Here is a 14,725-nt window from a genome sequence, read left to right as displayed (position 1 = left end):
TAAATAAGTCAGGGAGATAACTTGATTTTAGAAAGTACAAGCGGTGTACAAAAAGATTGAAAGTACAAGTGCTATAAAAATGTCTGAAAACGTATTCAGTTTAAAGCAGTTACTCAGGAGATTTATGCTATAGTAAGCTTTGGGTTTTTTTTAATTAAAGGTATTGCTAGAGTAGCAGATGATAGTAATACTTAGTGCTAGGTGAAAAAATATATAATATTTTCAACTTTCCAAGGATTTAACAGTAGCCCTCATATCACTGAGAAACACATTTAAAAATTTGTATCAAATCTGCCAAATTGCTCATCCAACTTTTGACACTATCCAACTCACACAATTAAATGCAGGAAAGCAATTAAATCTCCTACCTTTGGTTACTTACAGCCACTCACCTCAAGTGTTACTGGAGTAGCACAAAGAACTTGAAAAGAAAACATGACCTGCACAGGGGAAGCCTGCAAAAAGTTTGTGTGTGTTTTCTCTGAATCAACTATTCATTTCTAGCACTGGTCTATGAATCTGTGACAGGGACGGGCATACGCCGTTTACTACATCTGGGTTACCTAGCGCCTTTTCCAGACACAGAGAAGCAGCATCTTGGGTCACCCCTCTTTCAAACTCCCCAGGGAAACGGAACCTTCCCAACAGGAAGGCAGCAGATCATAGTCAAAATGCAGGGAAGAGAAGATAGCTGTTGTGTTACATAAGAATGGAACTTCTCGTGTTGTGACACTGCATCTTCTTGAAGAAAACAGCTCTATTTTAAATTTCTGAGCCCTAACAGAAATTCTTACCATGGTTTATTAAGATAGGACTAACGATACCTGGTTGTCTTCATTAGAGGAGGAAAGGAATGTAAGAAGACACTCAACAGGGCTACAGCTGCAGACAACTCTTTCCCACGGCGGTGAGCGGTTATTTTGAAATGGTCTGTTGCACACTGCGACTAACTAGAGATCTGAAACTTGACCAGGCAGCCTGAAGGATCCTGAACAGTTCTGCCCTTCCTTAATAAATTCAGAGTTGCTTTAAAAAAATGACACATTGTTTTTATCACCACTCACTGATACAGGATTTCACCAAGTTGTGTCAAACCACCATCCAGTTTTCAGTAGCACTATCAGGCACAAACATACTAGACTTGTATAATGTGGTACCAAAAGTTGAGACTATTATGCATCAACAGTTTGCATATATTCTCATTAAAAATGCAAACAAGAGTTTTATTTAACAAACACTGAAATTATTATTATATTACATTATATTATAATTATTAATTTATTCTTTTCATAATTTATTATACTAGTGTTTTTACACAGCTTCCACAGAATACCTACTAATTTCATATGATAATACTGTGGTAGGTGCTTTCAGGGTAGACTGGAAGAGTTTAAAATATCTGCCTAAATAAACAGTTCCCTTGCACTTAAAATTTTCCAAAAAACATCTAGGGTTTATATTAGCCTTTCGGAATCCTTAATTGACTTTAACAATAGTGGTTAAATGCGCTGCACATACTGCAGCACATGATAATCAAGCTGAGAAAAGAATCGATACTGAAATGCTTTTGCTACGTGTAGAGGAATAATACTGAACAAACTGATATTGTTACCAGGTTGGTCACATTCTCAGTCAGGAATGTGTCATACACTAAGGCAATATTTCTGGAAAGGAACAGTATAGTACGTGTGAACTGGAATTTTCTGTACCAAAAAGTGTCTTTCTGGAAGAAGTCCTAGGAACGTTGCCAGAACTAGAACTGACATGAAATCACATTCAAGCCTTAGTGAACGTATCACAGAGCGAAACCTCTGCCCTGCAGTCAGGGCTGAACTTGGTGTGACATGCTGACACCAAACTGCACCACAGTCAGTTCAGAGGCTGCGGCCACAGGAAGGAGACCCGAGTATTGAACCAGACTCTCCACATCAGACCTCTGGACAGCACTCAGTCTGGGAAAGGACAGACATTACAAACAGCCCCGCCCAGAGCCTGAAGCATTTCAGGTGTTATCAAATTCCACAGTTTCACCTTGGAGAACCATAACTGAATAAAAATGCATTTAACTTGCACGGTCATTATCTGAGTCATCGGAAGGCATTCATAATGCCAACATTAAGTTCCTTAAAAAATTAGAATAAACAGAGACCACCAATAGATCCCCCAAAAGACGTAATTATGAGCTGTGTGACTACTGTATGATAAAGTCACAAAAAAATCAATGCGCTCTCCATTCAGAACTTGCTAACTTATTAACATTATGAATATTCATAGTATAGACAACAAATACATTCAAGGAATTATTCCACTTGGTAGCATTGTATTACCTAAACATAAATTTAAAAAAGCAATAAACAACAGTATCTCCTCTACTTACAAATAGAATTTTTCATCCCATACTGGATTCAAGTTTCCAAAAATAGTCTTTGTTCTCCGCTTGGTTTTGCCAACTTGCACAGTAACATACGGGTCACTTGAGCCAGTTTTGTCCTTAGCCTGTAAGCCCTGAGCACAAAGAACTGCAACAAAAGGAGAGAAATGTGCTTCAGCCCTCGTAGCCTTCACCGCCAAGAAATAAAAGAGACAGTGACACCAGGAAACAAGGCCCTCAACCCGAGGGATCCTGATAGCTTTCTGGATGGATTTTCCCAGCATCTGTTACTCTGGAGACAGACAAGGCTTGTCTAACTACCCTTAGGGACTGTATAAAGGTTACAAATATGATTTAATAGAGAAATAAAGGTAAAGATTCACTACAGAGCACAAAGCAAATACTTTGCTTGCCATGCATAATTCAGATACTCTTCTCAAACTTCAGCTTAATCAGCATGGCAAGTTGTATAATATTATATAACTTGGCTTGAGTTTAATAATTCCCTAAGATTTCCATTTTCACCCCAGTAAATAAACAAACAATTCCAAAATTTCCCCAAAGATCCAGACTAAAATTTCCAAAATAAAACCTCCAGTTTTCAAAAATCTGCACTGTGCATTATGAAATTAAACATGAGGGGTATGGTTATGGTTTTATCATTTGTTTTCCTCACGAGAGATGAGCCATGAGGATTTTCCTAATACTTCCTATTCTATCACAGAGTGACAGTTCAGATCAATTATCATTAACTGTTAATGTATTTGTCAGCCTTTCTGACAGTTAATGTGGGTGTACAGCTAATGTATATGCATTTTGTTGCATATATAAATACACACGATTTGATTTTCCATCATAATTCATAAAACTGGAAACCTCAGGAGAAAGCAGAGCTGTCAAAGAGCAGCCTAGCAAACCCAGAGAGCTCCAGCTAAAACACTTGCCATGACTCTGAGCATCAGCAGAGGCTTGGTTTTATTATTTTGTACATATTATTTAAACCATCTCAGTGGTAATATTTAGTTAACATTGTCTAATGTCAATCATTTTGGATAATGAAGCTCCCTCAGTGCGCTCACAAAAAATGATTACATAAAAAATGTCACCTTCTGACTCAGCAGATCAGCTCCCGGTGTGAGTTCAGTCATATCTGCTGACTTCAGTGAAAAAAAGTAAGTTCCTGTTTTTTTCTTCTTCTACAGATCTCATTCCTGAAAAGACTCTTAGGAACAAAATAAAACTAAAATTTTATCTTCCCCATTCACTGTAAATCGAAAGGGAAATTTTTTGAAGGCAAGCAAGTATCCCTCTCCTATTTATACAGGGGAATTAAGTGCCAGTTTAGAAACATCTTCTGGAATTGTTAACTGTTACGCTGGCCTGAATACAAGGCAGACTTGAGTATCCTTTGGACGTGGAACTAAAAGTAAGAATATGAATTAAATATTTTCCCTGACATAGCTCTCCATGTCCCCAGTGCTTGGTGACAGTCCCAAAATTCAACACCTATTCTTTTGAGTTTCGTGCACTATCCCACAACCTTCAGACTGGCCTCTCTTTTTCCTAATCCATCTGACTGACTATCTCAGATTTTCCTTAGATTTCTTCTGGCACAAATCTGCTGTTGTTCAGCTCCATGTACAGTTCAAGTACTGCCCCAGTTCTATGATTCCATGAGGCCGGACTCCTCTCAAAGGCGCTCAGTGAAATAACAACCTGTAGCGCTGCAACCCGCAGCAAGAGAAATCCCAGCTGGGTATAAGGAAAACATGTGAGTGGTTAATAACTGAAACAGATTATCCAGTAAGCAGGACAGGTTTTCCAGAGACAATAAGGAATCTCCATCCTGAAGAGTTTCAAATCTACTCTGGACAAAGCTCCGAGCAAGATAATCTAATTTAGAATATACTTCAGAAATCCCTTCCAACATCACTTCCGAAATCATTTTATGATTCATTTAGTAGGTCATGATTCTGCAGAACTCAAGTCAGTATGAGTTTTATTTCTAAAAGAGAAGAACCAAGCCATTCAGCAGTATCAGTTTTATATCAACACTAATGAAATGACGTTCACCCAGCAGAAAGTCTGAAAACATTTCCACATTTACTGGGTAACTTGATAAAATAATGCCATCTATCTGCTCAGGGTACCCCGTTCACTTGTTTCATAAAGAAAAGAGGAGTAAAGGACACTTTATTATCTTTGAACAGTGTGTATGTGTTTGATCTTACAGAGGATATATAGAAAATATCTAGTAAAAGACATGAGGAAAATTAATGTACAGGTGTGAAACACCAGGCACCCAGAACTGACTTAACCATGCCTTCCGTGCACGTTACTGTTAAGTAGTGAGAGAAATGTGTCACTCAAGTATACGCTATTGTTTATTTTTTAAAATATAGCTTTTGCTTCATTCATTTTTAGCAAAACTGACTAGTAAAAGCTAAAAATAAATTCCTAAAGTTTATCTCTTTGTCTCCCATAACAGGAATAATGCAAATCCTGGAGAATGACATATTATTTAATTTACTTTAAATATCAGAAGAGGGCTTATTGTTTCTCATGACATTAAAATGAAATCAAGGTTAATTTAGATGTGAAATCTAAGCAGAGCCCTTTAATGGTTCATATTGCTGCCTTGCAGTTCTTCAGGTCTTTTAGTTTAATCTCTAATCCATATCCCACAAAGTTAAGTTGACCTGTGTAGTCATCTGAACTTTTATAAAGATTTTTCTGTGCTGAGGTTTTCAAAATCTGAAATGTCAAAATCAGAGGATCTGGAAATCTTTACGAGCAACCAGGCTAATGCAGTTGGAAACGATCCTGAGCGTGTTCTGGGCGCAGAGGTTTCCCCGACGCATCGCCACCAGACCGGAACACACCGTTAGTCAAGCCACAAGAAGAGATGATGAGTTTCAGACTAATGGGGTCTGGCATTGCAAGCTGCAGTGTTCCCAGCATTACAGTCATCAAAAACCCATAAGCACAATTGTGAACTTTAACTCTTGCAACTGGTGGCAAAAAGTTCAGCACTAGCACAGGAGATATTGATAAAACAGAGGAGAAACAACATGACCATTTACTTACCTTCCTTCCTAGAGAGTGGAATTATCAAGTAGCTTTGCCAACAGTTGTAATTTAAAACTCTTCCAGTTAACATGCTATAAAGTCATCTGTTTGTAGATGCACCAAGTATGCCACTGAACACACTGTTCCAGCTCTAATTATAATAAATCTTATTCCCAACACGAGACTAGGCAAGAAAAAGCTCTTAAACAGTTCAGAAGAAAACTTACCTGTGATGGTTATTTTTGCCGACCATTTGGATGTTCCATCCAAAACACATTGTTTTGCTGCTTTTGTATATTGTACAAAATCTTCTTTGGAAATATTAAACATTTGCTGGATCACTTCAAACACCTCTGGTCTATTTTTCTCTCTAATCTTCATTCTTTCCTTCATAGCACTAATAATATTCTGTGTTTTATCTTCTGCACCATGTTTGGAACTTTTCTCAGCAGCTCCTGAAATAAGACAAAAAGTCAATACTTTAAATTAAAAAGTTTTTTCTTGGTTCTTTTTCTCCTCTAGAGTCTCCAGCCCACTCTTGGTATTGCAGTATTCAAAGGAGATGTGTGTTTCATCTGGATAATATCAAACCTCTTATATTTATTCTTTGTGATACCTAAAATTATCAATTGATTTAGTATAACACGACAGGTTAAGACTCAATTTCAGTCAGGTATGTGTTATAGCTAGAAACATTTATCAAATCAGTACTAGTCACTACTGATCACTACTGTGAAAACATCTGAACACGTGAGTAACTTCTCTTACATAATCAGACAAACTGATTCTTCCAGAAAGGTGTGTACAAGTGTGCAGTATCTGGGTCTGTCTGCTCTGTACTTTGCCTGTTACTAGCTAAACTTCAATAATTCTTCAAATAATTTCTTATTTTTTTTTTTTCAAATAATTTTTTTTTTTTCTAAGTCAGCATGACATTACAATATTTTCATTCTTTTGTCTCTCTCCTTTTGGAGTAGGATGGTACAAGAAACCACACTTGGTTCATTAGGACAAAAACTTTGAATACAAACAGTATTTAAATCAGGTCAAGTTTCCACCTCATTTTTCAGAGAATTTTCAGTTTGACAGGAAAGACATTAATCTAGACACCTGCTATGCCCTCCCACAACGTAAATCTAAAGAACAGTAGAAACAAACAGGCATAGCAGCTTCAGACACATTCTTGACTGCTTCCAGATACAGCTCAGTATTTGTTGATGCTGCCTGCACTAAGCTTTTCATTCCTGCCTGGAACAGTGTTCATTAAAAAAAAGAGTTGATTATCACATAAATCCATTCAACGAAGCAATCAGAATCTACTGAATGCAAACATTCACTGGATTTAAGCTTTTGGATTAGTTTGGGACTACCCTAACTGTCAAACTTTCCTGTGACGCTGAAGGGACATCCTCACCCCGGATCAGTAGTGCACTCTGCCCCTTCTTCAAACATCACGGCCTACTTCACAAAGCTCGGTGTTAACAGGGGAACCTTCTGATGGGTATTTATTATAAGCCACTGTTTCATGCTCTGTCTCCCAAAGTGTAGGCATGACATTATACTCAGGTTGCAGCTGAGCAGATTTAAGGGAATGCTTTTCCATGAATTCTAACACTGGAAGCACCTGGGGAATTTCTGCAAGGAATACTATGTCTAGGAGACACAAAGAAGGTTCTGGAAAGAGTGAGATGGGGACAGAAAATCTTATGAAATCCAATTTTTCAAATTCATCATACTAAGAGTGATGTGAACCTGCATCATCCTGCTCTTAAGAGCTGCAGGTCATGGACAGGATTCAAGGGACACAAGAAAATAATAATCACAGGTATGGAACAGACATGTTCCTCTCTCCAGTAAAATTGTCATTATTGATAGTTTCAGTGAGTATATGATGATAGTAGAAGAGATCAAAGGATGACTTCTAGACTGTATTAACCTGTGGTGGTATGTCAGGTCTATCCCACAAAATGAGTATGGAAAACAAAGGAAATATTCAGGTGATCTGTTGATTTGTCTAGAACATCAAAACCACTACAGCTTTTACTGGTTAAAAAACCCACCCAAACCAACCAACCAAACAAGAAGAGCAGAAGGAGGCCACGCTCTTACAGGTTTTATTCACAGCTCTTCCCAGGACAGCTCTGGAGAGATTTCTCTCTCTCAAAATCCTAGCTGATTTCAGAGGCCCTTTCAAAGCCAGAAGTGAAGTTCTCCTTATAAAATGTACTTTTTCTGCCAGAAAAAAGTGTTTCTGATCAATGTCTGTACAACACATATTGTATTGGAATAACCTAAGCGTCCTCTTGAAAAAAACAAAACGTCCATCTTGCAGTTGGGTGTGAAGAAAGAAGCATCAGACTCACGTGGTCAGAATGGTATTACAAATGTTGGAAGCAAATATTTAAACACCTGCAGTGCTAAACAGGTTATTTCAGCTCTCGATGAGACTGATCTATAAAGCAAGATGCCAGAATACTACAAATTTTATAATCAATGACGTATCACCACTCGCTGTACGTATTGCTGAATTTTAACTGATGTTGCTAAACAGTACTGGAGGGTTCATGGCAGTGAGCGTGACAATCATCATCATCATCACTAGCAGCAGTAAGTAATTTACCCTTCCAAAAGGTTGTGAAAACATCATCCAGCTAGCCATACGCAGCTCCTGGGAGGATCTAAGTATTATTGTTCCCTTTAAATGGATAGTCAAATTAATACAAATTTATGCTGAATAACTCGCTACGCAATCAGAATTCAGATTCTGACACAGATTTCAAAATTCAGATATTTCAATCCTGAAGAGGAACATAGTTCTTTCTCTACGATACCATCAAGCACTATTATGTTCTTTTGATGGCATTTTTTTTTGAGTCACTCTCAGCCTAAAATGTCTAAAGAAGAGATTATCAACACATCTAGAGAACTGGATCTTTCAGCATAAGATCTCAGTGAAGTCCTACAAAACAATTTATGCTTTGGTTTCTTCACTGTTTTCATGGTATCTGAATGTTTCTTAGCACATTGGAGGATGAAAAAGAGAGAAATATAGTAAAGTAGGAGGGCCTAGTATAAGATTGGAAAAGTCTGGGATGAGATACCAGATTGTCAAAAAAGCCGATTTATGTGGCTTCTTCAGGGTGTTTTCCATAGCTAAATAATGAAAAATCCTGAAAACCTTGGTCTGAGTACCTTTTTTTTTTTTTTTTTTGAATGCGGAAAACTAAAAGTTCTAGTGATTAAGGATTTTCCACACTGAAAAAAATTAGGGATTAGTAGAAAATGAAGCATATGCTACCGTGAAACCAAACACCAGTTGAATTCTCTAGTGATTTTATAACAAGAGAGGTGATTGCTGAGCTGCCTGGAAAGTGTGACAGGTGGTTCTTGTAAGATGCAGGAAAGCAACATTTTTCATTTTCTCTTATTTTCTGCCCTTCCTCAAAAAGTACAGATACAACATCGTAGCCAAATGATAAAGGATGGACCCAGTCTGAATGGCAATAACGTATTCCTGCTGAAAACCTTGCTGATTGTCGAGACAGTACAAATAAAATTGGAATATGGGTTAAAATGCAACTTTAAATTTTAATGGAAAATCAACATAGCCTCCTATTTATACTAAATTATTTACTGTAGCTATTTTGACATCCTCTGTTGCTGACAATCTATCAACAGCTATTTTCATGCAGTATTGATCAGGCTAATTAAGACAATATCGTAACTTCCATCGCACAGTAAGTTAACGAGCCCCTTTTACCCCAGGGAGTGATACAAACTCAACACGACTGAAATCAATTCTGATTTAATATTGCACCTACTACTAAGGAGGGATATCTTGTAGAAGATGAGAGGTCTAATGAAAGTACTACTGATTTTTTTTTTTAAACCTAATTTGGAACAAGCTTAGATATTGACCTTAAAGAGGTTGAGATGTTAATTCATTTCTACAGTTTACATTAGAAATCATTACATATTTAAAAAAAAAAAAAAAAATCACAGAAGCTTGGAGGCCAATATATCCTAGTGATTATGAGATGGCCAAAAGGACGACTGTGATAAAAATAATCAGAGCGAACCACATTCATTTCACTTTATGATACTGTTAGATTCAGTCAGATTTCTTAGAAATAGAGATTTAACCAACTGCACCGTTCAATTCATTTTTCCAATGGAATGTTAAATATTTTAAACATATAGTACATGAATCCCATTTTAAAGTAGCAGTATAATATTCAAACTCACTGAACAATTAATCTGTTGCAAAAAATATGACAGGTTTAGTCTTTCAACACTCAGTTGTTCAACGTTACCAAACTGCTGACACCACAGACAGCTGCCAATCCTATTTATTCTTTGAAAGTGCTCTCTCAACCTTAGCATTTCTGTATTTGTAAAAAATATGCTAAAAATATTCTAAGACCTCTTAGAAAGTTACCAGCAGCTTACTTCCTTGGCAGTGGAAAAGGTGGAACAGGAAGAAGTGTGGTCAGCAGGTAAATATCCCCCGCCAGGGAAAGGCAATGGCAGCTGAGCTCCTCCGTGGCAGCATACACCCTTGCTCAGAAGGGAGCGAACCGTGACCAGATGCCAACAGAAATACAAAGGCATTACATTCGGGCTTAGCTGGCTTGAATGTTGTTTTCCAGTGTGTACAGTGACAGGGAATTTCCTCACTTGTAAGAAGCCCCAGAAGTTAGAACCTCTCTAACCATTCTCTGTTAGAGAAACCACAGACTAGATGAGGATTCCAAGAAACTCCTAACACTGACGCTGTCAGGGACATGGTCTTGGATCTTGCTTTTCTCACAATGCTTTTATAAATGTGCAGAAATAGCTTTAGTAACAATTCCTGTTTAAACTGTGATTCTCTCAAACAGCAAAAATAGATTAAAATGCTAGACTTGATATATGCCAGCTTCCACAGGCATCTCGGGAAGTGTTCATTTTTCACTCTGCAAACTTCTGCAGGAATGAGAATACAAAGAACTGCTGTTTTCTCTGATAAAAATGAATCCAAATCTTAAAGATCAGATCTAAAGATTTTAAAACCAGGGGTGACTGGATGTGAGGTACCTCTTCAGAATGTGTCCCTGCTCTGTGTTGTGCTGTATTTAGTAGAGTGCACTACAGGACAGACGATCCATGAGACAGAATCAAACTCAAAGTGTGAAAAACTCCCAACTCCCTGTAATGTAATTCCGAAAGGGCAGAATGGCAAGCAGTGACTACGCTGGGAAACCTGGTGGAACAGAGGAGGGTTTTCACATCTATTTGGTGAGACGAGAAGAACCCAACTAACAGCAAGAGAAGGGTTTCTCCAAACAGAAAGGCATGGTTACGATGTTTGTAACTATTTGATCTTTACAATACTTCATTACAGCACTGTTAAATCAAGATGTCAAGCATTTGCAGGGAGCCACAAGTGAGAGTCCTGGCAGTCTCTCCAGATCCAGCAACATCCATCTAGTAAGCTTCAATTACACCCACTGCCATCCAGACAGGCATGCTTTGAGGCCCCCCATAAGATGAATCCCACATTCCAGTTTGAGAATATCAGAATCAATTCAGTGCCCTTCCTCCATGTTCTCATCCCTGTACAGAAATAGTGCTAAACAAGATGTGCATAAGGGGAATGACTAAATTTAGGAAACCTATTTCTACTACCCACTTCCTCCATCAACTTAACGAGCAGGTAGTTGGCAAGTGACTTGCACATATCCTGTCGCCAGCAGAAGTACAAGCTCATCATTCTTTCAACTCATTTTCATGCTTCTGAGTCCAGGTAATACAAGCCAAGTGATTCCCAGCAGAACTAGGGTGTCAAATGACTAGCTAAACCAGAGACATCAATGGGCCTATGTGCCATTAATTATTTTTTACTAGTCTTAAAATGTACCTGGAATGAAATGACACAAGTAGTCAGTAAGAATGAACAGGAACTGACATTATAAAAGTGTAAGTTCTTTTGTTACTGTCCAGGTAGCAGAAGTTATTTGCAGTTATTGAAGAAGCTACTCACTAGTGACTTCTTTACTTTATACAGTTTTGAAAACTCACCAACTATTGTATTAATGCTGCACAATATACTTTTATAATATTTGATTTTGAAAACAAACTTTCTTTTCTCGCTTGTGAAATAATGTCAAAAGCTTAGCTGTCAAACACAGCCCAGTTTCAACCATAGTGCAGAATCACAATTAAGCACAGTTAAGCAGTTTGATTTAGAAATTTGTCGTTGTTTTATGTTCCATGGGGTCTGTTGCTCTGGGCAGTTGTGATTAGTTGCTGAACAATATGAATCTTGTGAATCCATCCCTCATGACAGCTCCTCACATAGAGAACACAGGGGGAAGAAAGAAGACCTGACTCCAATATCTATGTACTTTTCCTACATGTAGAAACTAGGTAAAACCTTGGGAACGTATCAACAGTGAAAGCCATGAAATAACTCCAGAGATCTAAAAGCCCCTTCCATTCCAAAATCAGAATATCAAAAAGTCTGCAGGTCTTGATTTTCTATTGTTTAGAATCTTGTGCAGTAATTGTGTCATAATTTAAGTATGGTTTAAATGGACCTTAGATTATTTTTGGAGGAAAACGTGTGGTGGCTGGAATCAATTTGGCCAATGAAAAAGCGAAGAATGCTTGTTTCACCTTAATTCTAGTCCCAAAGGACTTTCTGACTAATATTTTTTTCCCTTCACTCATACATGGTTCGGTATTTTGAAGGGGCAGGACCCTATTTACTGTTCCATGTTTTTGTCTATCCTATGGCATACTAATATGACTACAATAAGTATTAGGAATATTTTTTTTTAGCTTTGCTTTGACATTTCTGGTGTTCTGAGCTAAATAACACAAAGTGGATTTACATCACGTAACAAATTGATCTGGGTGATGCCACCAGCAGTGGAAAGTAAATGATATACTCATGGTACCAAACATTATTTTGTAACTGACCAGCAACATTCAGCAAGTTCCAAGGACAACAGCAAATTCACAACAGGTATTTCATAAAGTTTCTGGCTAGCTCCTCAGCCAATGACCATCAACATGCCTTCACTGATTTCTGATGCTCTGGCCCTTCATTTCAGGAAATATCTGAGTGTACACACAAAATCGAAAGGTGTGAAGTATTGCAAAGCTTTAGCTGTCAGGAGATACTCACTCTGCAAGCAGTCAGCATTTAGGAGGTCTTGGCACTTCTCATGGCATTTGACACCACACTCGGTGCATCGCATGCCTTGCCTGGCTATGCCCCAAAGTAGACCTTCACATTCATAGCAGTATGTGGGAGTTGTAGCTGTCCAAACTTCAAAGTTATGAGGTGTAGTTGATGATATTGGATAGATCAAAGCCTGCAATGTCTTCTTGAAGACATGTATTTTCTGTTGGGTAAGAAAAAAAAAATAAAATATCAAGACTTCAAGTATTTTTTAATACAAGTGAACTGGAGCTAAACTACATGTCATTATACTTATAGTGTCACAAAATATCAGAATATACATAGAAGTATGAACTAATTTGCAAAATACTGATTACACCGATTTATTAATTTTGCCTTCAACTTTGAAGACAAAAGAATCCTGGATGACCATTTTGACTGATTAGAAAAACAGGAGAGTTAATTTGGAGTCAGGTCAATCAATTAACACAGAGTCGTGTATATTTTTTATAATTTGAGACAGAAATATATAAAAAAAAATCATTAACTTTACATTCATTGATGCATTTTAAGTCTACCTAATATTACTTCTGAATATTTAAAGACTTCCTACTGGAACTGAGACACACTGCACAAATGGACTTGGACTATACACAATGTTATCCTTCAGTACTTACTGTTCATATAATCTCTGCATCAAACAGAAGTGGGTCAATTTTATAGTTCCATCTCATCTGTATTCCTGTAATAGCAGATTTACTGCCTCCTTTTTAAGCACCAAGATGCTTTTTGCCTATGAACAAGAATGATCCATACTCTCAAAAATCCACACCCATTTCTTGGACTGTTTTGCCTTAGGACCCATGACCAAATGCAGTCAGACATTTCATGGGCACTGGATCCTGGCACCTCTGAGAACGCTGGAACTGAACTAAGAAAAGCAGCTGATCCAGCAGGAGAGACTAAAGCAAATACCGAATTGATGTCCAGGGTGCTTTCGTAGTCTATCCTAGGCAATCAGCCACCTAGTAGCTCCCCTGGAAGCAGAGGTCTGGGTTGATGGACGGGGCTAGGCATGGCCACGTAACTCAGCAAACTTCATATTTGGATATTTCTCCACCCTCTGCCTCCTATGTCACCGCTTACCAGCTACAGCGATCAGGCAGAACTTTCAAAACCAAGCTAAAGTGAATTTATGTAGCTTGTGGAGGTATCATGTTTCCCAGGAACCAGCAGATCTCTGAAGATTTCTTTGCAGCTTACACTCTCGCCCTCCTGCACTGTAGCAGTATCGGTACAAACCCTGCCCGTTCACTCTGTTCAGCTTCATTGTTTTTCCACAGTATAAATAATTTTAGAATTTTGCCAGTAACCTTTACCTATTTCTGAAATGGCAGTAAGTAACGAAACGTCACAGCTCAACAGGCCTTGAAATAAACATTTGAGGGTAAATGAAGTTTTCAGCTGAAAAGACACAACTTGCAGATTGGTTTTGCTGCTTACAATCTTTCCCTTGCTGTTAATAAAGCAACTACAATTATAAAGGAGAATTTTATTTATCGTACTATCAAGAGGCTTTCATTCCTACTACTCTTCTCTGTTTAAATGTATCTATTCTATAGATTCACTGAGCTCTGGGCACGGCAACATCTAGCACTGTTAATCTACAGGAGGATTACTTAGTTATCTGCTCATCCTCTGAAGTGGAGTTCACTTCTGTTATGTACTGCTTGAGATAACTTTGGCAATGTCATTGAGATATTATTTTCACATACTTGCAGCTCTGTCTCTTTGTTCAGCAAAGCAATTATATGAATCCTCAACTGAAAGCACACGTTTAAGTGTCACTGAAGTTAATCCTTTGACACTGCTTCAAATACCTTTGGAACAGTGCAGGAGAACACACAAACTCCCTGTGTGGTCAACGTGGAACACCAGGAGGACAGCAATGGTGGGTGGCAAAGCTCACAGCATTTAACCTCAGGCTTCAATTTTTGGAATAAGTGGTGTTTGATTTTTAATACGAGGCTGTAGTTCAAAGAATCTCCATACTGAATCTAATCAGCCAAATAACCTGCTCCCCATCAGAGTCATTAGTATTCCCTCCAGAAAATGTT

At 38.0% G+C, this 14,725-nt stretch overlaps 1 protein-coding gene across 4 annotated transcripts in view; it reads right to left on the bottom strand.

Moving 5' to 3' along the window:
• UNC13C (unc-13 homolog C) overlaps nucleotides 1-14,725 on the bottom strand; it is a 149,393-nt gene that overhangs the window by 81,679 nt on the left and 52,989 nt on the right. For all 4 annotated transcript variants that reach the window (XR_003399095.1, XM_026855668.1, XM_026855670.1 and 1 more), the window contains 3 exons: nucleotides 12,612-12,831; nucleotides 5,668-5,895; nucleotides 2,378-2,519 (listed from right to left, as the gene is read on the bottom strand). Coding sequence is in view for 3 of the 4 variants with exons in the window: in XM_026855668.1 (XP_026711469.1) it covers nucleotides 2,378-2,519; nucleotides 5,668-5,895; nucleotides 12,612-12,831 (590 nt within the window). In the remaining variant the exon portion in view is untranslated. The remainder of the gene's footprint in view (nucleotides 1-2,377; nucleotides 2,520-5,667; nucleotides 5,896-12,611; nucleotides 12,832-14,725) is intronic.

This window comes from Athene cunicularia (genome assembly GCF_003259725.1).
Source record: "Athene cunicularia isolate RWA chromosome 10 unlocalized genomic scaffold, athCun1 chr10_part1, whole genome shotgun sequence".
Taxonomy (NCBI): Eukaryota; Metazoa; Chordata; class Aves; order Strigiformes; family Strigidae; genus Athene; species Athene cunicularia.
Note: the sequence above shows the minus strand (reverse complement) of the source record. Positions and strands in the feature narration are given on the sequence as shown.